At 37.1% G+C, this 25,625-nt stretch overlaps 2 protein-coding genes across 2 annotated transcripts; both read right to left on the bottom strand.

The window, feature by feature from the left end:
• Nucleotides 1-797: 797 nt before the first annotated feature.
• On the bottom strand, nt 798-21,287 carry LOC113092442 (integrin-linked protein kinase). The gene is made up of 13 exons (XM_026258035.1): nt 21,134-21,287; nt 19,410-19,691; nt 6,627-6,792; nt 6,241-6,336; nt 5,348-5,444; nt 5,120-5,203; nt 4,875-4,960; nt 4,685-4,794; nt 3,748-3,875; nt 3,399-3,520; nt 2,670-2,769; nt 2,164-2,294; nt 798-1,511 (listed from the first exon to the last, which is right to left on the bottom strand). Exons 2-13 carry the CDS (start codon nt 19,496-19,498, stop codon nt 1,362-1,364), a joined length of 1,359 nt encoding a protein of 452 aa, XP_026113820.1. The 5' UTR covers nt 19,499-19,691; nt 21,134-21,287; the 3' UTR covers nt 798-1,361.
• A 1,244-nt stretch (nt 21,288-22,531) lies between these two features.
• LOC113092443 (mitochondrial import inner membrane translocase subunit Tim10 B) lies at nt 22,532-24,593 on the bottom strand. Its single transcript, XM_026258036.1, has 3 exons — nt 24,377-24,593; nt 24,140-24,235; nt 22,532-23,433 (listed from the first exon to the last, which is right to left on the bottom strand). Exons 1-3 carry the CDS (start codon nt 24,401-24,403, stop codon nt 22,906-22,908), a joined length of 651 nt encoding a protein of 216 aa, XP_026113821.1. The 5' UTR covers nt 24,404-24,593; the 3' UTR covers nt 22,532-22,905.
• Nucleotides 24,594-25,625: the final 1,032 nt, after the last annotated feature.

Below are 25,625 nucleotides of genomic sequence, written 5' to 3'. Positions count from 1 at the left end.
TCTTATTTTCTTTTAGTAAACTTTAGTTATCACGAATAAAATATAAACAGCCCAAATCTCCAAAATAAAGAATAAAGAAAAGCCACATAAAGTTTTATTAAAAACCTTTCTGACACAAGGTCAGAAAACAGTAAGCATAAGTTAGATAATCAGTCTGTTTGTCATTATCATCGCTGTTTGCTTTTCAAAACGTAAATAGAAACACTGTGAAATAAAAAAAGGATACATTTATGCATGTCAAGTATGCTTGTTTTCGTCTCTTGGTTTCCTATTACACAATGGCTAGCTGAAAAAAGGAACACAGTAACAGAAAAATAAAGAAGTTAATAGATGTAGTGTTTATAAAATAAAAAAAATTAAAATAAAGGCACTCATAGGCTCCCTAATGTATTGCCCATGAAAAAACAATAATACATGTATACAATATAAAAATATCTCAGATGTAACATTCTTAACATGTAAAGTAAATTAGAATACAGGAGCAGGTGGAGTGTTAGTTACATAACATAGGACGGAGCAAGCATGCATTTGTATGGATCAAGTAAATATGTAGATTTCTGGAGCAAGGATAGAAGACATGACTCGTGATGCATGTGGCAAACGAGTTCTCGCATTTGATGTGGTGTGTGTAAATGAACTTTGAACCTATGGTACATTAATCTAACATCACATGTTTTTATAACATGTATCTCCCTACTATGAGAGGGACAGTACAATCATGATATTATGGGCACTTCATATTTTGGTTAATTGTTGCATAAGGCATAAAACTGGCATTAGCTATTGCATTATTACACTTTTTTTTTTTACAAGCTCAGGCAAACTCAGCCTATCGACTTTCATTTTCAGTGACAATCCAAAGAAAACACATTATGAAATGACACGATGCTTTAAATACTAACAGCGGCCTTTTTACACACATTTGCAAATAATTTAGATTTTGAGCTGATGAAATGATCTGTGATCTCTTTTTAACGGAGTGAAATGAAGCAAGTAAGAAAAATGATGGATAAAATGTGGGTGTGGATTTGAAAACTTGATTTTACTTTACATTCACTGCTTCGAAGGACTGTTGCCGCCACCACTTCCTGTTTAATGGCTATAGAAAAGAGGTTTTAAAGGGTAAATGTTGCTTTGTAAACACTCACGAAATGGACTGATGAACATTTATATGCACAAACACATGTCATTATTCAATGATTGCATATAAGAATATAGGCGATAATGAGACTGTGGCTTTTAAAAATGTTCAACAGTGTTTCCATAAAAGCATTTTTCTTTAGCAGAGGGCTACAGTGGCATAGAGCACTTTGGTGAGTGGTGCATTTTAAGGCAATACTGTGAACTCCAGCAGGGCAATCTCATTTGTCTTGCATCTTCTCAAGGATGGGCACAATCATGTCAAATTTGGGCCTCTTGGCAGGATCCTCATTCATGCAGATTTTCATAAGCTTACAGATGTGGGGTGAAATGCCCGGTGGGATGGTGGGCCGCAGTCCCTCTAGTGCCACCTAATGAAGAAAGAAGGGATAGCCATGGTCAGAAATGATTTTTTTTTTTTTTGCTTTGAATTCACTGCAGAGGATCCACTGGTGAGCAAGTGATGCAATACTACATTTATTTTCCAATTAACTTATCTACATCTGAAATGGCCCGAATGAGAGCAAATTATAATTTTGGGGTAAATTATTCCTTTAAGGGTCAATATTTGCATCTTAAAAGTGATTTCCTGGTGCATTCGAACTTTTGTCAAATATTTACATCAGCCAATTAGAAAAGTAACAGTGTAAGGTTGGAATATTATAATAAAAATCATTGTCAATTACTGCCCTTGATATTGTAATACTGATTGGTAATGTTGGTTAACAGAATTTATTACATATCTCTTCAAACCGGTTATCTTAGCAACGAATTTGTGAATACATTTTGTTCAGAAAGCAAGCAAAGAATATTCTCCATGACTGAAGTGCTCAATTAGTTAACTGTTCAGCACTCTCACAAGAATGGTGATGGCCGTCGTAATTTTAGTTTAACTGTATCTTGAATTTGGGGAGCATTTTTGTTTATTTCGGGGGCATTTTTGCCCCAAGTACCACTACATTTCTGACCCTGAGGTCTTTTCGGTTCAGCTCTTGCTTTTTCAAAGTCATATAATCTTCTCACCTTCATGCCGATCTCCATGTTTGAGAGGTCAGCGTAGGGCACCTCTCTGGTGACGAGCTCCCAGAGTAACACAGCGAAACTCCACATATCTGCCGAGCGCCGGTTAATCTCCTCTGGCTTCTTCTGCAGGGCTGAGATGAGACGTGAAGCGAGATGTTAAGCTATCAGTGAATCAAAATGTCCTGTTTAAGGTGTGGTCACAGTTACCTCTGTTCACGCTAAATTCCACAAGCAATCCAGTCATTTCAAAAGGAATCCACCGATCGTAAAAACAACTAAATATTTCCCCATGCAAATTTCACAATGGGTTCAAGCTGCTCGTGCAGTATTACAGCAATGACTGATTTATACACTACTGGCAATAGAAAATGTTCCTTTTTTGCCTGAGACATTTCATAGAAATTTCACTAGTGTGATCATACCTTAGACAAATAACGCGGATAATGTAAAATCTGGTAGAGAAATTTGAAATGAAGTATTCAGAGAGTGTAGGAAAGGGACAGTACCTTCAGGTGCCACCCATGCAGGAGAGTACATCCTGCCGGGACACTGGAAGGAGAACTTCACATCTGCCATGCTTATCCTGGCTGTCATGTCTTCATCAATCTGATGTCAATGAACCAATGAGAACAGATTCATTAGGATGTTAGCATGAAACAGCCAGCTAGGACAAGCTTCTGAGAGTTGAAGGTGTGTAATGTAATGTGATCAGTACAGCTATTAGTATTTTGAGAAGTCGTTTGGTTGTGGCTTGGCTTTATTTGACCATTGTGCTTTTAAACTGATAGTGACCTTTACATTTTGACTTTTCCATGGGACATTACAGACCACTGATGTCTGTTACTACAAAATCTTAAGAGGCAATAAGAAAACCACTCCCAAAGAATGTACTTTCACTGCATTACTCCACAATTTGAAACTCTGAACTTGGGACAGGATGCACAGAAACTTCAGAGAACTGAGAGTGTTTATAGCAGTTTCTGTTCACAGTGGTTTATCCACTGAGGCTAAATTTATGGAGGGCAAGTTCCGCTGAATGGGTTTCACAAACCATGACAGCGAATAAACAAACTTTGAACTTGTGTTTTGCAATCAGCAGTTGACCCGAAGTATTTAAAGTCTGTGGAAATGAATCTAGAGCTATGCCCGTAACTATACACGTGTTCTCCTGTAGAACAAAAATAGACACTCTGGAAACCAAGATTAGCAGGAAATGTCTGCTTTGAGTATCTCACCATGACACTCTTGCTGTTGAGATAATGCCGAGGGATCATGGGCTCAAGTGTGTGCAGGAAAGCCATTCCACACGCTATATCCAAAGCAAACTTCACCGCTTGCGTCTGATCCACAACAAAGTCTAGATGGACAAAAGAACGAGGAAGATACAGGAGAAGGATTGAGTGGGTTTAACTTAAATTTCAAGTTAAATTTAAGAATTAGGTTTAACTCCAGTCAAAAAAAGACTTCCTCTTTTGTCATGTCCAGAATTTAAAGAGCAATCAAGCATTTTCTAACAATCAAATGAAGCTAAAAACAAATAAAAAAACAAATGGTCTGTGTGAGACAGTAACATGTTTTACTCACTGGTCCCCTCGTGAAGCACATTGTAAAGGGAGCCATAGGGCATCCAGTGTGTAATTATGATTGGATGAGGGGCAGGTGGAGACTGACACGCCCCCAACATGGGCAACACGTTTGGATGGGAGAAGATTCTACAACAGGGGAAACACCAAGATGGAGAGGGACACATGAACACACAGAAACAACAGACCACTAACATGATGGAGACGTTTCACACATTCAAAAGTTCACCAAGATTTTTCCCTTTTTTAAATGAAAGCGGGAATAGATTTATTATTGCAAATTCTTTAGTCCTTGACAATCGTGTAGTGAAAATAAATCGAATATAATAAAATTTTAGTTCCAAATCAGTCTACTTTGTGAACTAATCACTCTATTGAGTCTAACTTTGATTCTGAAATCAGCTGATTCAGTTCAAAACCAGCCTGAATGATTTGTAATGATCCAATTTGTGTTATGTTTGTCACACAAAGCTATCAAATGACTTCAGTGCATGAGTTTTCTTTACGGTGCTTATTATGTCTTCAGAAGACAGTTAGCAATACAGCTTTAGAACACTGTTATTTTAGTATCAATAAAATTACACATTTTATTACTATTTTGAATTCATTTTTATCTTTATATTTCCAGTTTTCATTGAAATCTTAGTTAAAGTTTTAGTAATTTAGTCTAATCTCGTTTTTTATTTTTACATCAGTTTTTCCCCTATTCTAGATACTTCAATGCATCAAATTAAAATGAAAATGGCAAATAATTAAATTATTACCTAAATAATTAAAAGAAAATGTATTTAATACTTTATTTCAGTTATCAGTTTTTAAGGTTTTAGTTAACTATATTAACTATCATTGTGAGTACATGATGACAATATTCATTTCTGGGCAAACTTCTGTCTTTTTAATCTGTGTAATGCAGGCACACTGTAATAGCGGTTCGTCACCTTAGTTTAGGGTACTCCTCATTAAAGTCACGGCTCTTTCTTGTAGTCCATTCTCGCACATGCAGCATCTTGACCACAATCTCTGTCCCCTGCCAGCGGCCCTGCCACAGCTGCCAGGAGGAGAGCAGAGACATCAGTGTTGCAATAAACACTGGGCATAAATGAGTAGTGGTTTGGGAGATGAGCTCACCTCCCCAGAGTGGTTCTCGTTGATCTTGGCCAGCATGGAAAGCTGCTTATAATCTACGCCAGCATGTTTATTTAGTGTGCCATTACCTGCAGGCATGTATATAAAAAATATACAACAATCAAACCTTGGTTGAGGACAATTTATATAATTTCATAAGGCAATCTATACACAGTAATGCTGAGTGACACTAAAATGCTTTAGTGTTATGAATGTAAATGAGAATCAGATGTTCTGAGGGTGCTTACGTGGTCGCGTTCGAGTGGTTCCCTTCCAGAAAGAGTCCTTGAAAGGAACTTTGGCCAGGCTTTGTCCCTGTTTCTCTGCAAGCTCTGATTCATAAACACAACAGAATTATTATGGCCGATGGAACACATAACAGAAAGAGACCTTTGAGTCTGTGAGCAAACAGGCCTGTTTCCAACAAATCTACTGCGTACATTACATTTGCTACACTATTAAAGAAGAGAGTTTACCTTTCAGATGTGCGGCGAGCGGTGGTTTGGCCTTATCCAGTGGAGTTTCTCCATACTTGTTGCAGATGCTCACCTGAGCACCATTATTAACCAGATCCTGGAGAGAATATGAATGATAACATATTTGGTATGACTGAAATGACATTGTTATCTTTTGAATAGCACTGAATGTCAAATGTTTAACCATCTCCAAGGTAATTCTGCTCAATCGTTAAAGGAAAAAAGGTAATGTAGTGGTTGCCCTTTTCGAGAATCATTTATATTCTATTTATGTTCTTGTTTTTAAAATAAGCTATTATTTTTTATATATTTAGTTTCCATTTTAATTCTAGTAATTATGGTTGCACTTGAATTTTTTTTTTTTTTTTACTTCACTTTAATATTTCCATTTTATTAACCATTTTGTTTTTGTTGCTTTTTTCCATCTAATATTGTACATTATTTTACGCTGTCTTTCAATCAACGAAAGTGATTTTAATAGTTTTATTCTTAGTTAATAATAACAAGAAAACTGTTATAGATACACTAAAAATGAACTGGAACTATGTCAATAAAAATACCACATATGTGGTTAATAAGACTTGCACTATATGTGTGCTATATTCCAGGTTTTCTGAAAACCTACTAAAGCTTTATGTGAGGAACAGACCAAACTCCAAGAACTTAAACAGAAGAATGAAAATCATTTTATGTATTTTACTCAAATATATTATCCTATAGTTTCAGGAGACTACAGAAAAATATAGTGCACAAGAACCATGTGAACCACTTTTATGATAATGTTATGGTGTTTGAAAGCTCTAGTCCCCATTCATTATAACTGCATGGAAATCAACAACAAAACAGTCGAGAGAGTTTCTCTTTTTTCCCAGCAGAGGGAGCTTCAAACCAACCTCTGCCACCAGGTCGTGGGCCCAGAAGCAGGCGTAATGGAGAGGGGTGTTGCCGTGCTCGTTTGCCGCATTGGTATCGGCTTTACACTGGATCAGCTAGACAACACAAACCACAATATGATTCAGTCCCCAAAAGAGCAAATAATAAAACATCCATTCAAAATCTCTTTAATGGAACTAAAAGGTATATAAAATGGAAACTGTCAGTTCCGTATTCCTTTTCGAGGGTTTAAAGTTTGCATGTGTGGATATTTTGAACTGCTGTTAGCAGCTGTGTGTTTGTTTACACAATTCCGTGACTTTGGTCACTGTGGTTGTTCAGGTGCTGGTGTGTGTGTGTGTGTGTGTGTGTTTGTGAGTGTTTATCTGCTACAATCAGTTCACACCTTTGCCAGAATGTCCCGGTGGCCGTGGCTTGCAGCCAGGTGCAGGGGTGTGTCGTCGCCGCGGTTCATGACATTGATGCGCGCCCCTCTCATGATAAGCATGTCCACGACACCTGAACGGCCCTCACGGCAGGCCCAGTGTAACGGACTGAACCCGTGATCATCCCTGCAAGAAAAAAAAAAACACGTCAGCATATTTAGTGTCAGTATCATATCATAATTATCATGTGCATGTCTATTAAAAAAGTTAAATTCTACTTTTATGCATTTGAATTTAAATGTAATATATTATAATACAATCACTAATCACTGCATTTAAAGTGTCCATCCATTTAAGTTAGATTATACATTTTTAACATAATAGTTCATGTTCTTTTATCTTGCCTGTTTATTTTATGTATGCATCATGAAGTTTATTATTTTATGTTAACCCTCTCAAGGCAGGCGTTGCAGATTTGCAACAGTTACAAACTAAAAACCTTATTACTCCAGATAGATATTTTATGTATCTGGAGTACTGAAAACTTTACTAAAGGTTACTAAAGTTACTAAGTTACTAAAACTTAATTTGAGCCTGAGAGGGTTAAAACTGTGTAATCCAACAGCATGGAAATTTCATAAGCATTAAAATGCATACATCTTAAATTTAGGCCCAAATATTTTTGGAGTGCATACATGTTTGGAAATAATGACAGAAGGTTTGTAATTGGGTGGACTTTAAATCAAGGCACAGTTTTTTGCTGCAGTGTTTGGTCTCCAGTCTCCAGTCTGGCTGGTGATCCCGCTCTCAGCTGTCTGTCTCCAGCCAGTTAATTATAAACAGCAGTTAACTGGCCCTTTCCTTCAGATCATGTATACCCCCCTCCCATTTGTGTCTGAGATCTGTACTCAGGCCTTCCTATTTCCTTTTCATAAATGCAGTAAAACTCGCACTTACTCTTAAGCAAAACTTGCACTTATAGTCAACGGTGACCCTAAAGTTACAATAACAACACTGAGATCAGATCAGAACCTGTGCATTAGTGCTGCTACTGAGAGCACATGTGAATGAACCACATGGGGGTTTTACTATTAAACCACGGAATGCAACTGCTGATAGTTTGCTATAAATAAATGAAGGCAATGCAGCTTGTGCTCGTGCTCATCCCCACAGTAATTAGTTGTAAGCGTTTGTCTTCAATAATGAAGTGTTTGTTGAAGGGCTGGGTGTGTGCACTACAGTAGGAAGTCTCTGGGTAAATGATAAAACCAGTAGTGCGGCTAAACTTAGGCTAGCTGCTGGAACTACTCACAATGTCCGGCCGGATCAGATCAGATCAGACCAGACCAGACCACACACACACACACACACACACACACAGTCAAATGTGGCTTAGTCGAAACTGAAGGGGTTAAAGACAAATAGACAGGAAGTCCCCCATCCTTAAATAAACAAAATAAAATTGAACAGTAAGTCCTGAGCTTCCCATTGGGAATTCCAGAATGTGCGTTATATCTGGCCAAACTGCACATTTCAAGAAAGGAAGGAAAGGAAAAAGAAACAAAGGAGAAAACTGGGGAAAACAGGAAGGTATAAAGGAAGGGGGGGGGGGGGGGGGATGAAGGAGTAATGGGGAAAATGGGAAAAAGGAAGCTGAAAAGAAAAAAATGCGGAAAGAAAGAAAGCTAGCAGGAAAAATGGAAGTGAAAAGGAAGGAAGGAAGGAAAGAAAGAAAGTTGGAAAATAACCTGAAAAAGAAGAGGGTAAACAGAAAAAGGAAGTAAAGGAAGGAAAGAAAGTTCAGAATGAAGCAGAAAATGAAAAATAAAATGGGACAAAATGGAATGAAGCGGGAAAGAAAAAACAAGGAAAGACAGGAAGAATGAAAAGTAAGCTTTAAAGGAAAAAACATGAAAAAAGGAAGAATCTGGGGAAAAAAGAAGGAATAGTCTAAGGAAGAAACCAAGAAAAACAGGAGTTGGAAGGTTGGAAAGAATGGAAGCTAAACGGCAAAACTACAGGAAATTAATAAGAAAGAAAGCAAGAAAGTAAGTGAGGGAAAAAGAGGAAAAAGGAGAGTCCTAAGAGAGCTATCTGTGGTGACACTTGTCACATAACTTTCAGCAGTGCTCCAACACAGCAGAGGGGCGGACTGCGGAAACCAGATCTGGAAACACAGGAAATAATATTCCACGCTCTCTTCCACTGCTAGTAGCTCCCTTCCTACAGTGCTCTGGACAATTCATATCCAGCTAGTTTCTCTTGTCCATGTAAGGACGTGAAGCAAGCACTGTGATCCAGCACACACACTCTCACTCTCTCGCTCTCTCTCTCACACACACACACACACACACACGCAGAAATGAACGTTTATGCTAACAGACTTACAAACGTATAAAGACAGACTATGCAAACAACGATATTGGAGTCACACAGCTGAGGATTACGTCTTGAGTCTGCAGTTATACAATCAAAGAGTTGAAAAGCAGTTATTAAGAGCTTCCTCTGGCCAAAAACTGTTCTGGGGTTTCATTCAGTGATGATTTAAAAGTACAACTCCACATCTGAGTTCAGGTTTCTACCTTTCAGCAACAATCTGGTTGAGTGAAAGCTCATACTGAATTAGATCATAAACCGCACATCAGAGAGGCGCCACAGTCTAAAACTGTATCTGAGCTAACAGGCTTGTGAAGTGGGCCAGAGTGACGTATGTGACAGGAAATGTAACAAAAACATTTTTTTTTTAAATAATATTGTTAACATTTAAGAGGTACCTTCCGATTTAAAAACTGACATTTAAAACGGATGTATAAGTGTTTTATTTTTAGACAGTATAGCTAAACACAAGAAGTTAAAATACAGGTAATATTTTTAGCAGTAAATTATTCACCCCAAACACTGAAAATGCTTCTCATTGGCCTGAGCTTCAGCAGCTTCAGTCTCTGTTTTAAAGCCACAGAAACAAACACAGCCGTAACCTAGCATTTAGTTTGCTTCAGTCTTCTGTTCTTCTACTATCATTAGCCGCTCGGAGTTCCCGTCCAAACATCAAGAATGAAAAACAGCCACAAAGTGGGTCAGTTCCTCTTTGAGTCACAATTTGAGAGCAGACCCACAGTCAACTTAGATGGCATTCACTACTAGAGAAGGACAGATGCAAAATTTTGGATGCTGATACAAAAATCCCATCTGCAAAACAACTTGAAACACAAACAATGTAACAAAGTATTATATAAACCCGATTCCAAAAAAGCTGGGACACTGTACAAATTGTGAGTAAAAAAGGAATGGAATAATTTACAAATCTCATTAACTTTTACTTTATTCACAATATAATATAGATAACAAATGTTGAAAGTGAGACATTTTGAAATGTCATGCCAAATATTGGCTCATTTTGGATTTCTTGAGAGCTACACATTCCAAAAAAGTTGGGACAGATAGCAATAAGAGGAAAAAAGTTAAATGTACATATAAGGAACAGCTGGAGGACCAAATTGCAACTTATTAGGTCAATTGGGAACATGACTGGGTATAAAAAGAGCCTCTCAGTGTGGCAGTGTCTCTCAGAAGTCAAGATGGGCAGAGGATCACTAAAGCCGCGTTTCCACCGCAGGAACTTTACCCAGCAACTAGGGACTTTGGCCTGGTACGTGGTGTGTTTCCACTGCAAGAACCAGTAACTAACTAAAATTCCCGGGTAAAAAAATGCCCCTCAGAAAGTCCCAGCTAGCGAGGTGGTACTTTTTCAGAGTTCCGGAACTTTCGGGGCGGGACTTTGGCGCTAAACATTCTGATTGGTTGAGTTCACGCAGCATTGGTTGAGTTCAACCACCATTTATTCGGATCAACATTTTCAAAATATTACAGTTATTGTGTCATGAAATGTAATTTTAAAAGTATTTCAGGTGAGAATGTAGTTGTTTAAAACTCAAATATGTTGTTTATTTATAAAGACAGCGCCTATTTAAAAATGTGTTTCGCCGATCTCAGAGACGGTAAGCTCCACTCGATCAGCGGGAGCTCAGTGATCATCTATCCGCCGAGAAGCAGCCTCACATTGGATAGACCTTCTGATATGTGCCGCTGGCTCTGATGTCTCTTTAGTGGTTAAACATAAAATATAATTCAGCTGCGGGGTAAATCTAACAGGTTTTCTTTTTGGTCTGTATTCAATTTATCTATATGTTAAAATGAAAATAAAAAAGGCCAGTCTATATAATATTTCGTTTCATTGTAATGGCTGTATATAACGTTACACATATCCCTGAACTAAGTACATTTCTGCAGCTGTTATTATGTTTAAATGAAAACGAAAGGAGGCAGTGGTATTTTATATCCTATTTTGTGTTATTGTAAATATACTGAGGGGAAATTGCTGTAGCCAAAGCCATCTGAGTTCACGCAGCATTGGTTGAGTTCAAACACCATTTATTCAGATCATTTTCAAATATTACTGTTATCGTGTCATAATGTAATTTTAAAAGTATTTCAGGCGAGAATGTAGTTGTTTAAAATTCAAATCTATGGTTTATTTATAAAGACAGCGCCTATTTAAAAATGTGTTTCGCCGATCTCGTAGACGGTGAGCTCCACTCGATCAGCGGAAGCTCAGTCCTCATGTATCCACAGAGAGCAGCCTCTCCTGGGATAGACCTTCTGATATGTGCCGCTGGCTCTGATGTGTCTTTAGTGGTTAAACATCAAATATGTAATTCAGCTGTGGAGTAAATCTAACAGGTTTTCTTTGGTCTGTATTCAATTTATCTATATGTTAAAATGAAAATAAAAAAGGCAAATTTATATAATATTTCGTTTCATTGTAATGGCTGCATATACACATATCCCTGAACTACAGTATTGTTCAAAATAATAGCAGTACAATGTGACTAACCAGAATAATCAAGGTTTTTCGTATATTTTTTTATTGCTACGTGGCAAACAAGTTACCAGTAGGTTCAGTAGATTCTCAGAAAACAAATGAGACCCAGCATTCATGATATGCACGCTCTTAAGGCTGTGCAATTGGGCAATTAGTTGAATTAGTTGAAAGGGGTGTGTTCAAAAAAATAGCAGTGTGGCATTCAATCACTGAGGTCATCAATTTTGTGAAGAAACAGGTGTGAATCAGGTGGCCCCTATTTAAGGATGAAGCCAACACTTGTTGAACATGCATTTGAAAGCTGAGGAAAATGGGTCGTTCAAGACATTGTTCAGAAGAACAGCGTACTTGATTAAAAAGTTGATTAGAGAGGGGAAAACCTATAAAGAGGTGCAAAAAATGATAGGCTGTTCAGCTAAAATGATCTCCAATGCCTTAAAATGGAGAGCAAAACCAGAGAGACGTGGAAGAAAACGGAAGACAACCATCAAAATGGATAGAAGAATAACCAGAATGGCAAAGGCTCAGCCAATGATCACCTCCAGGATGATCAAAGACAGTCTGGAGTTACCTGTAAGTACTGTGACAGTTAGAAGACGTCTGTGTGAAGCTAATCTATTTTCAAGAATCCCCCGCAAAGTCCCTCTGTTAAAAAAAAGGCATGTGCAGAAGAGGTTACAATTTGCCAAAGAACACATCAACTGGCCTAAAGAGAAATGGAGGAACATTTTGTGGACTGATGAGAGTAAAATTGTTCTTTTTGGGTCCAAGGGCCACAGGCAGTTTGTGAGACGACCCCCAAACTCTGAATTCAAGCCACAGTACACAGTGAAGACAGTATAGCATGGAGGTGCAAGCATCATGATATGGGCATGTTTCTCCTACTATGGTGTTGGGCCTATTTATCGCATACCAGGGATCATGGATCAGTTTGCATATGTTAAAATACTTGAAGAGGTCATGTTGCTCTATGCTGAAGAGGACATGCCCTTGAAATGGTTGTTTCAACAAGACAATGACCCAAAACACACTAGTAAACGGGCAAAGTCTTGGTTCCAAACCAACAAAATTAATGTTATGGAGTGGCCAGCCCAATCTCCAGACCTTAATCCAATTGAGAACTTGTGGGGTGATATCAAAAATGCTGTTTCTGAAGCAAAACCAAGAAATGTGAATGAATTGTGGAATGTTGTTAAAGAATCATGGAGTGGAATAACAGCTGAGAGGTGCCACAAGTTGGTTGACTCCATGCCACACAGATGTCAAGCAGTTTTAAAAAACTAAAAAATATTAGTTTAGTGATTCACAGGATTGCTAAATCCCAGAAGAAAAAAAAAATGTTTGTACAAAATAGCTTTGAGTTTGTACAGTCAAAGGTAGACACTGCTATTTTTTTGAACACACCCCTTTCAACTAATTGCCCAATTGCACAGCCTTAAGAGCGTGCATATCATGAATGCTGGGTCTTGTTTGTTTTCTGACAATCTACTGAACCTACTGGTAACTTGTTTGCCACGTAGCAATAAAAAATATACTAAAAACCTTGATTATTCTGGTTAGTCACATTGTACTGCTATTATTTTGAACAATACTGTAAGTATATTTCTGCAGCTGTTATTATGCTTAAATGAAAACCAAAGGAGGCGGTGGTATTTGATATCCTATTTCGTTTTACTGTAAATATACAGTAGGAAAAAATTGCAGTAGCCAAGACGAGCAGACTGAAGTTATCAAGTATAATATATATATATATATAGTATATAGTTACGCTGCTGTTTATAGATTTACCGGACTTGCATCGTTGCTGACATCACACTCCCCAGTCGAATGCACAAAGTCTGAATTAACTACCGATGATGCACGTCCAAAATCAGCGTACTTTTTTTTTTTTATCAGCGGTACTTTGTATTGAGAAACGCGCGCGGACCTATGTCACCAGTCATTTGCCTAATCTTCCCGGTACTTTACACCACGGTGGAAACGCAGAAAGCAACAGGTCTGGGGGGAAAAAAGTTCCTGGTAAAAATGTTCCGGGTAATTTCGGTGGAAACGCGGCATAATACCCCCAATGCTGCGGCAAAAAATAGTTGAGCAATATCAGAAAGGAGTTTCTCAGAGAAGAATTGTAGAGTTTGAAGTTATCATCATCTACAGTGCATAATATCATCCAAAGATTCAGAGAATCTGGAACAATCTCTGTGCGTAAGGGTCAAGGCCAGAAAACCATACTGGATGCCCGTGATCTTCAGGGCCCTTAGACGGCACTGCATCACATACAGGAATGCTACTGTAATGGAAATCACAACATGGGCTCAGGAATACTTCCAGAAAACATTGTCGTGAACACAATCCACCGTGCCATTTCTGTTACCGGCTAAAACTCTATAGCTCGAATTAGAAGCCATATCTAAACATGATCCAGAAGCACAGGCGTTTTCTCTGGGCCAGGGCTCATTTAAAATGGACTCTGGCAAAGTGGAAAACTGTTCTGTGGTCAGACGAATCAAAATTGAAAGTTCTTTTTGGAAAACTGGGACACCATGTCATCCGGACTAAATAGGAAAAGGAAAACCCAAGTTGTTATCAGCGCTAAGTTCAGAAGCCTGCATCTCTGATGGTATGGGACTGCATGAGTGTGTGTGTGGCATGGGCAGCTTACACATCTTGAAAGGCACCATCAATGCTGAAAGGTATATCCAAGTTCTAGAACAACATATGCTCCCACCCAGATGTCATCTCTTTCAGGGAAGACCTTGCATTTTCCAACATGACAATGCCAGACCATATACCGCATCAATTACAACATCATGGCTGCGTAGAAGAAGGATCCGGGTACTGAAATGGATAGCCTGCAGTCCAGATCTTTCACCCATAAAAAAACAACTGGTGCATCATAAAGAGGAAGATGTGACAAAGAAGACAGTTGAGCAACTAGAAGCCTGTATTAGACAAGAATGGGACAATTCAATCATTTAATCATTATTTTAAAAGAAATTAAATAATGGTGATATGATTTTTAAACAAATTTCCTATATGTTTCCCATTCATTTATTTATTTGTGGCATTTGACTTCATGAATAAACATGAGCACTGCACATTTCAAAATCAAAACACCTCTCAGCGTTTTATATGAAGGAAGTGAAAGGATTGTCTTCAGAAAAGTTTAGATGGCGTTTTGATTTTTTCTGATAAAGAAAAGAAGCGTTCGTGAGCGGAACTGCTTTGATTACAACCGTTACTGTAGAAACCGCTAGTTCTACCCAGTTCTACCGCTCTCACAGCGCCTCCTGCTGGCAGGGAGTCAGTTTGCATTTTCAATAAGCCAGTCTGCAGCAACATTCTTTTCTTTTTGCTCTTTTTTTTCTGTAGCAACTCTGAGCACTTTTCATACTTTTTATAGTGACAAAAAAAAAAAGTTTCATTCTACAAGAATAATCAGCCTACAAAAACAGTCAATAGGTCGATCCAAAGGTCAGCATTTATCTGAAATAAAAAGCTTTTGAAACATTATACACTATACCAATCAAAAGCTTGGAGCTAGTTAATTTTTAAACAAAATTATAAAAATGTATCATTTGTTTAGCAATGATGCTTTAAATTGATCAAAAGTAATTATAAAGACATTTATAAATGTTACAAAAGATTTCTATTTCAGATAAAAAATAGAAACCTGAAAAAAACTATACTCCGCTGTTTTCAACGTATTCATAAATGATTTTTGAGCAGCAAATCAGAATATTAGAATGATTTCTGAAGGATCATGTGACTGGAGTAATGATGCTCAAACTATAGCTTAGAAATCACAGGAATAAAATCACATTTTAAAATATTTTCAAATAGACAACAGATTTAAACAGTAAAAATTTTTCTGAATGTTTCTGTTTTTGCTGATTTTGGATCAGATAAATGCACGCTTGGTGAGTAGAAGAGAATTCTTTGAAAACATGAAAAATCTTACTGTTCAAAAACTTTTGACTGGTAGTGTATGTCTGTCTATAGTTTGAAGTTAAAGATATTAAAGTGAGTCTGAGACAATTATTTGACAATGATTTCACATTTCTTGTTTGTATGAAGGCCAAATATAAAAATACATTTTAAACCTGTATTAATTTCGTTCATCTGTTGAACACAAGAAAATAAAGAAAAATAAGATATTTTGAAGAATGCTGGTAACCAAAACGTTGCTGGTAGCCATTGATTCCATAGTATTTTTTCCACTACTATGGTCTTTAATGGCTACCAGCAACTGTTTGATTACCAACATTCTTCAAATGATCTACTTTTGTGTCCAACAGATGAAACTCATACAGGTCTGCATCAAATTGAAGGTATAATGTAATAATGACAGAATTTTGAGTGAAATATCCCTTTAAGAAAATGAACACTGTCTATTTTAATTTAAATGTCAACACTTAAAAACAATATAAAAATCAAAAATGGAAGTTTAGGCATAATGGCCAAAGTGTCATGAATTTCTAGAAGATAAGACATAAGACAGGAGTCCAGTCTGCTGACTGCCATGCTGTAATGTGAAGCATAAACAACGCCCGTGTATGTCTGCTGTTTCCTGTCTCCTCCCACAAACACGTAAGGTTGTAACATCTCAAACCATGCTGAAACTCCTCATGGCCCTTCAGAAGAACTGAATCAAACATCCTCTCTTCTCAAAGGATCAAAACCATTTTATTAGGCAAACCACATTAGGCAAAAGCGAAAGGCGAATCCCTTAGCTGGAATTTTTCTATTTCTGGAAAAGGAGAACACTTTGAGACTGGTAAGCGGGGAGGGAGGGAGGGAGAGAAACAGAGAGAGAGAAGTGACACAGAGAGGACCGTATGGCTCAAGTCAGCATGCTTTGGTTGGTGAGCTCATCGTATGGAAACTATTCATCCCAACCATTTCATTTTAGCCCAGACCGTTCCCTCCTCCCCGTCTTCTGAGTCACAGATTAGACATAGACTCCAACTCACACTGGCCTGACCGGCAGATTTGTAGAGGATCCATTGCTGTTTAGAGTAGGGAACGCTAAGCTTATTGTCTTATTTTTTGGTTTTGTGCTAGTTGAGTTAGTGTTCCCGTCCAACATTTCCTTTGTCACATAATTTCAAAGTCACAGCTTCAGCCATGTGAAGAGCACAAGAAAGGCCTAAGATGGTGATCTACATCAGACGCTTCAACTAAAGTAGCCGCTGCTTGCAATCTGCTGATTCTGTGCTGAATCGGCACTGGCGAACCATTCGTCTCTGACCCGTTCCTTTCAGTTATACATCATGTGGCTGACAGCAAGAGATCCATCCAGATCAGAATCCTTAAAGGTTCTTGGAGATCGACCAGGACGTTTTCCCTTTCCTTTGTGCTTCCCAGCTGTTCGGGGATGTATTCATGAAGAAAGGAGGGTCAAGGGTGTTTGTGAGAGGGAGTTTGGCAAAGGTGGAGGTATTTGAAGAGGGTGCATGGCTCAACTCTGTGTATGCTTTACACCATATAGGGCTAGAAATGGAATTATGTTCGTTTAGTTTGTAAGACGCATATTTCAGGACTTATTTCTTTAAAACTAGGCTAACGACATTCAGTTTCACAGGAGGGCTGCACAACTAAATCCAAAAGGAAAAGTCAGTATTATATGTTATTTTGTCTGAATAAATTATACATAAAAAAAAAACGCCCTGGATTTTACAAAAAATAAAATAATAAAAACCTTTTTTAAGCTTTGGATACTAAATATAATATACACATACTGAAAACATTTCCTAAAACTCGTGAAACTTAACTTTGAAAATAATTTTAACTAAGAAATAGCCTAAACATACCTAGGCACCACAATATCATACATAAGAAATAGCCAATTTTCAAAATATTGTATTTGAATATTTGGGCTCATAAAAAAAAAAAAAATATCCAAATATCTGTTACTTTAAATGACATTTAATGAGAAAGACGTTTAATAATCACGTTTTTGTCACCATTTCTGAGGAAGCTTATGATTAGGCATTACACACAACAATGTTCTACATCCATGTTACATTATATCTCATGCTTTTCTTTTTAGTTGAAAATGTGTGTAAACTAGATGTATAACAAAAGCATTCAAGCTCAAGCAAAGCAAACTGATAAAGTAAAGCAATTTTTTCTTTTAAGACACAAACAAGAAAGAAGGAAAGTGTGCATAAACAAGATACTTGGTATTTAATAGGCCAAACTTGCTTTTGGCTATTGAAAACAATAACTGTAACCATCTGAAATTAACAGCAGTAACTGCACAATAAGTAGCCTGCATTCAGTACAAACATAGATGGTACAGACATCAGCATTTAGCTTCTGTTTTTGAATTGGGTTGAAACTACAGAGAACTGGCCTTAAATAAAAGATTAACTGTAACCATGTGAAATTAAAGGCAACAACTGCTAGTTCTACAATCCAAACACCACAATCAACACACATTCTATAAGATGTTTCTTAATCAGCATTCAGTATTTTAGTTTTTAAATGTGGTTTTAAATTAAAAAAAGTATTTACCAGTGAGACTAAATAAAAGTATGCTATATAAATACATTTTCCAAAATGTTAAAATCAAATAATGTTGGTGCGAATAAATAAAGATGCAAAGTGTTTCATTCATCCAAAAAAAAAAAAAAAAAAAAATTAGGGTAATGATTCACATCAATATTTTTTTTTCTTGAGCCAATTAAAAATAAATAACTTATTGTCTCAAGTAATCAGTGTTCTACAGCAGGTGATTTTTAAATCAAATTAAGTCTATGTAATTTTAAGGTAAAATAAAAATAATCATCCTAATGCAGAACTGACGTTTATTTCTGGCTTTTCAAATGTGTATGCAAAAAAAACAAAAAAACCTTTCAGTTTTGTCACAGTTTAGTCCGTTTCGTTTCTCATCCAACACGTGAGAAGTTGAGCTGAACATCTCTTCACCGTCTAATCCTGTTCAGGGCGCAGGCCGGTACAGTATAGTCTCGCGCAGCTTCAGTGCGCAGGAAAGGCTCTTATTTGTGCGCCAGTACACCAACGGCTGATCGCTTCCTGCTATCTGTGCCTCAGACCTCAAACTCTGCATTTCCAGTACTGATCGGCTGCCTGTGTCCTGCGGACAGATTTCGAAATACTTCTACACAAATGACACAGCGAACGATTACAATGTAGTCTGTGCAAGCGAATGCACTACCGGAAAAATTAGCCGAAAAAGACCAAAAACCAGCCAATTGCCGATCGCGTATTTTAAGCAAAAACCGGCCGGTTCCGATTTATGGCCGGTCAACCGGTGCATCCCTAATAATTACAGATTGATCATTTTACTATTTTTGCATTCCCCTATCATATATACATGAAAATGATCTCTTCTGACCTAGGTCACCACTTAGCAACTGCCCAGAACACCGCTGAAACCATGAGGCACAACTAAAAAAAGCACTAGGAACACAATATGACTAATAATATCAAATGTTAAATAGTAACAGCAGAATTATGCAGGAATTACAACCTAGTACTGAAATCGTCAATGCCTCAAAACCATCTGATTTAAATCTTAAAGCTGTGTATGCCACGACAGCCTAAAAAACTGAATGAAACCCACAACACAGATGAAAAGCGATACAATCTACCCTCGTCATCTTCTCCACTGCGCTACTGCGCCCAGGGATTAGGAGACAGATAAAAGTAAGGGGTGAACAAAGGGACAAGGCCTGACAGAAGATCCTCACAGACAGGACAGTTTCTTCACAATACATTTTGAATTTCAAAGTTTGGAGGGGGGCGTGGACACCAAAGAATCCACTCCCTACTGCCAGCATCCAAGTTCAACTTTTACAAACATGTCTCTACAAACACACAACAATTTACCTAATAACAGCTCTGACTAAATTCATATTATGACTCAAATTCATACAATGGTCAAAAACACACTCACCCCTGGTTTAGATCGTTCTCTGTGTTGTCCAACCAGAGGCGGACGGCTACCGCGTTGCCTTCACGGCACTGAGTGAAGATGTCATCCATCTCGGCACCCTCTCTCCTCTCACGTCCACCGGAATCGTTCGTCCTCTACCAGGAGTGTCCTGGGAGAGGTGTCTGAAGCTGCTGTACCCTAAAGACGACAGGCGAGGGTCTGACAGAACATCCAGCCACGGGAAGGGTGCGGTGGGACAGTCTCTTCACAGCCTCAGGGCAAGTGTCTGGTGTCTGCGCTACACTGCAGAGAAACGAGAAGGAAGCTCAGATGAGCTGTCTTGAACACAGCCTGCACATAACATACTGTCACAGTTCAGGTCACCAGGGAACAGTGACTAAAACACAACAATAACAAGTAGTTTCTAAGAACAGTTCCCCAGAAATGAAAAGTTCAATGATCTATTTATTTATTCATTATATAATGGGAAATACTTTATTTTTTTCCTCATTAAAAAAAAAAAAGTTTATAAAACTATTTCCAAAGAAGACTTTATAAATTATATTTATAAATTACTAATACATCACATTGAAAAGTATCTTTAAAATGCATTTGTTGTAAAGAAAACATACCACATGACATTCTTAGAGTCATTAACTTAAATTACATTTTTAAAAAACACGTGAAACCAAACTAAAAGGATGAAAAAAATGCCATTTCTTAATAATGGACACTACTATTTCTCTTTAATGCTCCACAAAAGAACAGATATACATATAATATAAAAGTCACACAAGTTTAGGAGGATATGAGGGTTAATAAATTACAAAATAAACATTTCTGGATGAACTCTTCACCTCAGGTTTATGCCAAAGGTTTAAATATTTGTTCACTGAATGCTGACAGGTGATGAATACTTGTGTAATTGTACAGGTTTTGGCCTGTTATAACACACATATGACTCCCTTACGGAGTCAAAAACAACCCTCTGCCAACAGAATGTGTTTCTTTAATACTCTGACATCACTCATACTTCAGTTAAGAGGTCTTCGCAAAGACCCGTCTTACTCATGAAAAACTACTTGTCTGTTTTATTAGAGAATTAAAGAAAGAAATACTTTGCAAAGTGCCTTGAGATGGGATACAGGAGAGATTTGTTTTTCAAAACCAGAACAAATACAGTCATAAAGGAAAACAACTGCGTTCACTTAGAGAAAATGACAGACAAATTAGATAAGAGCAGGCTGCTATTGATTCAGTTAAATACGCATCCGCTCACAAAGAGACTGCCAGGTACACATGATAGTTAATACTCACAGAAAGAGGAAAATAATTAAACACACAGAAAGAGACAGACAGGTCTACACTGAAAAGGGAGAGTTTTAATAGAAGACAGGTAGATTTCAGACAGACAGACAGACCGGTAACGTACGTGTTCTTCTATCAGTAAGTGACATTAGCCGCGCAGCTAACGGACACTCCAGTCAAAAGAGTGACTAAAGACTTTTAACTATGGGTAAACCAAAAGAAAAAAACCCACAGTATGAATTATATCTTACTTAATCATGCACAAGGAAATATTTTTTTGACTCCACACTTTATTTATGGCTATACAATAGTAGTTTTGTACTGTTGTAAGCTAGAGCGCTAATGCCGCTAACGTTAGCAGCAGACATATAACGTTACGCCCACAGTCACTGGACACACGATTCTCACACTCACTCGATCATAACAACCATCATTACCTGTTTATATGGCCGCTTTTTAGTTGGAGTGAACCAACGGTGATGACTGGGACAGTCCGGACGGACACTCTTCTAGCGTCCACACCCTACTTACTAGAGCCCGAGTTTGTGATCTCCTCCCCGCCGACAGACACACACTCACTCCCCGCTAATTACACCACCGCAGCGCCCCCGTCTGGTGAGTGAAGGAAACAGCGCCTCGGGACACGATTTTCTCTCCCTCAGGATTATGGCTGGGGTTATGAATACTCCGTCTCCGAGTCCGGGGCAGCAACTAGTAACTAGTACAAGTAACTAGTTACAGCAATATTATTAATTTTGCCGTAACAAGTAGTGTAACTAATTACTGATAAGAATTCAGTACAAATATTACAGTTACATTCACCTTCATAAAACAGCTCGTTACTTAGGCTAATTACTTTTGATGCCTCAACCCCATTTGAAATCCAATAATTCCTAGATTTATTTTCATAATTTGCACGATTCGTACAGGCACATGAAGTCATCAGTGCATCAGGAAAGCTTGGAATATTGAAAAGCTTATATTCAGGGGATGGAAATACTGCAATTACACTGATTTTGTCAGGAGAAAAGCTGATCTGAACACATCATGCGTAAAATGTTGTGTTACTTTACTCTGGCATTACATTGCTTGCCCACCCACACCCCTCTGATCCCAATATACTACTATAATTAAAAATCTTATGAACTCATGTGATTTTGCTATATTACTTAATTAAATATATATGGGAAAATATATGGGAAACATAAATTATGGATAAAATAAGACACTGTAAAAACACTTTTACGTAAAAGTCACTGTCAATCATCACTGAGTGTTTGTAATAACTTCTGACTGTGATCCAATGTAGATTTTGGTCAAATGATGAGGCAGAAAAACTGTTGGTAAAATTTTTAATTTAATATTTTTTGGGGAAAGATGCACAGTTATAACTTCTGTGGGACGAAGTATTGTAACTAAATACTGATGGCAGATAGTAATAAGATAAGTAATAATATTACTAGTATTATTAGTATCCACTTGTCATCAAATAATTTTATAAAATATATAAATAAACAATCCACATCCTGGATTATATTTATTATGAAATATCATAATATAATAATAATAAAAAAGTTGGTTACCATGGTGTTTTTCAAGGCTAGACAAAAAAAAGGTACAATAAATGTAATGTGTATATATATATATATATATATATATATATATATATATATATATATATATATATATATATACATATATATATATATACACACACACCGCATTTTCAGGACTATAAGTCGCACTTTTTTCATAGTTTGGCTGGTCCTGCGATTTATAGTCAGGTGCGACTTATTTATCAAAATTAATTTGACATGAACCAAGAGAAAACATTACCGTCTACAGCCGCGAGAGGGCGCTCTGTTTTCTCTTGGTTCTTGGTTCTAAATTGTTCTTTTTAATCCTATTATGTATAATCTATACTCATATGCCACTTTAAATTCACAAAACACTTATCCTAATATTATTAATAAATAAAGAAGTCAAATAAATTATCTTTCCATGATGCAATTTCATTAAAGACACATAGTCGCCCGTAGTTAGTTATTTAATGTTTTAATAGAGATATTTAAGAATTTATGAAATCCATTCCATGTTCAACCGTCTTAAAAGTCTTAAGTGACTTTGGGGTGTTAAGATGGAATATGCAGCATAAACAAAACCTTGTATACAAATGTTCTTGTCCATGTCTCTTTTCTGCACATCGCCATCAAGATGGATTTTGGGGGCTCTGTCCTGCTCCCCTTTCAGACTGTGCTTCAGGAACTAATGTGGTGGTTACACTGCTGGGCTTCAGATTTAGTTTTTCTACTGCACTCAAGACGGGATCTCCAGATGTTGAGATCACTGGCGATGGCACTACTAGTCCTTCTAAAGACTCATTTGTAAAGGTTTGTGTGTTGTTTGGGACTGTGTGCACATCTAACAATGACTGTGTTTGTCCAAAAGCTGAGACATCAGTCACTAATGAGGACCTGTTATCTGATGGATTATTAGGAGTTGAAGGTATCTGTGTGCTCTCAAGCATCGTTGTTATGGCTGGAATGGCAGTAGATGGGTTTTCTAATGCTGATGAACTCTCTTGTGCTGCAGCTTCAGCTTTAGCCATTTCTGCAGCCTTGCTCTCCATCTCCTGCATCCTTTTCTGAACCATCGCGGGCATCAACTGCACATAGGTGCCCATTAAACGGTGATTGGTCCTTATTAACTTGCCAGCACAACTGTCCACACATCGCTCCTGGTAAAACAACACAAACAAAAGACATTACATAACCGTCATAGTGATTAAATTTATAATGAAGGTTTAATGGGGAACACACTGTTGTTTTCTTAATGTAAAAGAGTTGTTTTAGTAACACTTCAGATATCGAAAATATAATTTCCAACTGCTCACCATCACTTTATAATTAATTAAAAAATAAATAAATAAATAAAACTAGCTCTGCTCCCAACCACTAGAATATGGAGAGGAAGAAAAAAAAAACTTTCATTGTACTTCACACTTCTTCCTGTTACACTTGTTATTACTTGCACTACTGTCTGTACATACAAATTAGTGAATGATCAATTTGCACATGGGAATATTTTTCTATACACTTTTTTAATGTCCATTTGACTACTACTTTGTACAGCTTAACATATTGCCTTTTAATAGAATTTTCATTTGTAAATGTATGTTCATAGTTTTTGTTTGTAGTGTACATGCACTTATTACATAATCCATCTGTACAGTATGTTCATAGAACACCTATCTATAATGTCCATAGTACTGCCTTATCTGTATATTTATAGAACGTTTGTAACATATTGTAGACACTGTATATCCTGTACTTACAGCTCATTGCACTTCTGTTTAGATGCTAACTGCATTTCGTTGCCTTGTACCTTACATGTGCAATGAAAATAAAGTTTAATCTAATCTAATCTAAATAAATTTGCCTCACCTCATCCATTGTCAGATTTCTGTAGTTGAAATTGCTTGTGCATCGCTGGAAGCAGATATCCGTCATGCGATTGTAAACGAGAAGGAAGTCCCGCAACTAGATCACACACACAAACACACACACACACACACACACACACAGTAAATATGTCACCAAATAATAATAAAATCACAATATTATGAAATATTTGTCACATTCATATATACAAGGACTGCACACGCTGTTTTTTATACTTACATTTCGTAGTTGTCCGGTGGGGTCCATAACAATATCGGTGGCAGTATATAACAAGATAAACGTCTATATAACTGCAAATGAATTTTAATTCAAAGATATGTAAATAAGTAACGATATTCAAGAGCTATCGCATGACTTTCAACTGCGCGCGGCCATGTTTACCATCACGTGACCACAGGAGCGAACGTCATGACGTTTGTGGCTAGAAGGGATGCCGCTACTGACAGAAGTAAACAATAAATAAAATGTCTGCATTTTAGATTGCTTTATTAACATCCACCTCTACCCCAAACCCTAAACCTATCCCTTACAATAATGCAAAAAAAGTAATTGAAACAAAAATGACGCTAAATTTATGTGCGCATGCCCAGTAGCCGCAGCTGTATCCCTTATCGCTCTTTTACTGTCTATGCTTAAAACCCGTCTTGAATATTTGCGACGGAAATTTGCAAAAAAGTCCTCAGCTCGCTGCTGTAGTGAGCCTGTGCTGGTGCATTTCCCTGCCTGTCGCTTCTGTACGTTAAATGACATGTAACTTTATTTATTTATTTTCTTTTTAACAAAATGCTAATGAGTTTAAGAAAAGCTTTTGCAATCAATCTCCTTTTTTCGTCTTCATTTAACAGTTCCTAGCAAAACTAAATGAGAAACATTCTTCAAAGTTTTCAAATAAACAATTACATACAAAATAGGGTCATCAATACCTTTAATATCAGGACAAAGCCATATAAATATTGCAACAACTCTTGAATAATTGCTATAAAACAGGCCTTATTATCTTGTGCACAGGTACTTCTGGCATAGCCATCATTTCAGAAGTGAGTGGGACAGAAATGTTGTGAAATAGTTTTACTATTAAAATAACTGATTCTATTTGAATTTCTTTTAAAATGTAATCTATTTCTGTGATCAAAGCTGAATTTTCAGCTTCATTACTCCAATCTTTAGTGTCACATCCTTCAGAAATCTTTCTAATATGATGATTTACTGCTCAAGAAACCTTTTAAAATTATTATTATTATCAATATTTGAAAAGGTTGAGTACATTTTTCAGGATTATTTGATGAACAGAAAGATCCGAAGAAAAGAATTTATCTGTAATTCAAAACTTTTATAACATTATACACTATACCATTCAAAAGCTATAGTCAGGATAATTTAAAAATGTTAGAAAAAGAGATTATAGAAATGAATACTTTTATTTAGAAAGTATTCTTTAAATTGATCAAAACTGATGATAAAGACATTA

This window comes from Carassius auratus, unplaced genomic scaffold (assembly GCF_003368295.1).
Source record: "Carassius auratus strain Wakin unplaced genomic scaffold, ASM336829v1 scaf_tig00214588, whole genome shotgun sequence".
Taxonomy (NCBI): Eukaryota; Metazoa; Chordata; class Actinopteri; order Cypriniformes; family Cyprinidae; genus Carassius; species Carassius auratus.
This window is presented reverse-complemented; position numbering and strand designations above follow the sequence as displayed.

Coding starts and splice junctions, on each gene's coding strand:
- LOC113092442 (XM_026258035.1), bottom strand. CDS start 19,498: ATGGATGACATCTTCACTCAGTGCCGTGAAGGCAACGCGGTAGCCGTC. Junction 6,337..6,626: donor ACCGGGACATTCTGGCAAAG/GTGTGAACTGAT, acceptor TGTGTTGTCTAG/CTGATCCAGTGTAAAGCCGA. Junction 2,770..3,398: donor TCAACAGCAAGAGTGTCATG/GTGAGATACTCA, acceptor CATTGACATCAG/ATTGATGAAGACATGACAGC.
- LOC113092443 (XM_026258036.1), bottom strand. CDS start 24,403: ATGGACCCCACCGGACAACTACGAAAT. Junction 24,236..24,376: donor CCACCGGACAACTACGAAAT/GTAAGTATAAAA, acceptor TGTGTGATCTAG/TTGCGGGACTTCCTTCTCGT. Junction 23,434..24,139: donor GAAATCTGACAATGGATGAG/GTGAGGCAAATT, acceptor TTGTTTTACCAG/GAGCGATGTGTGGACAGTTG.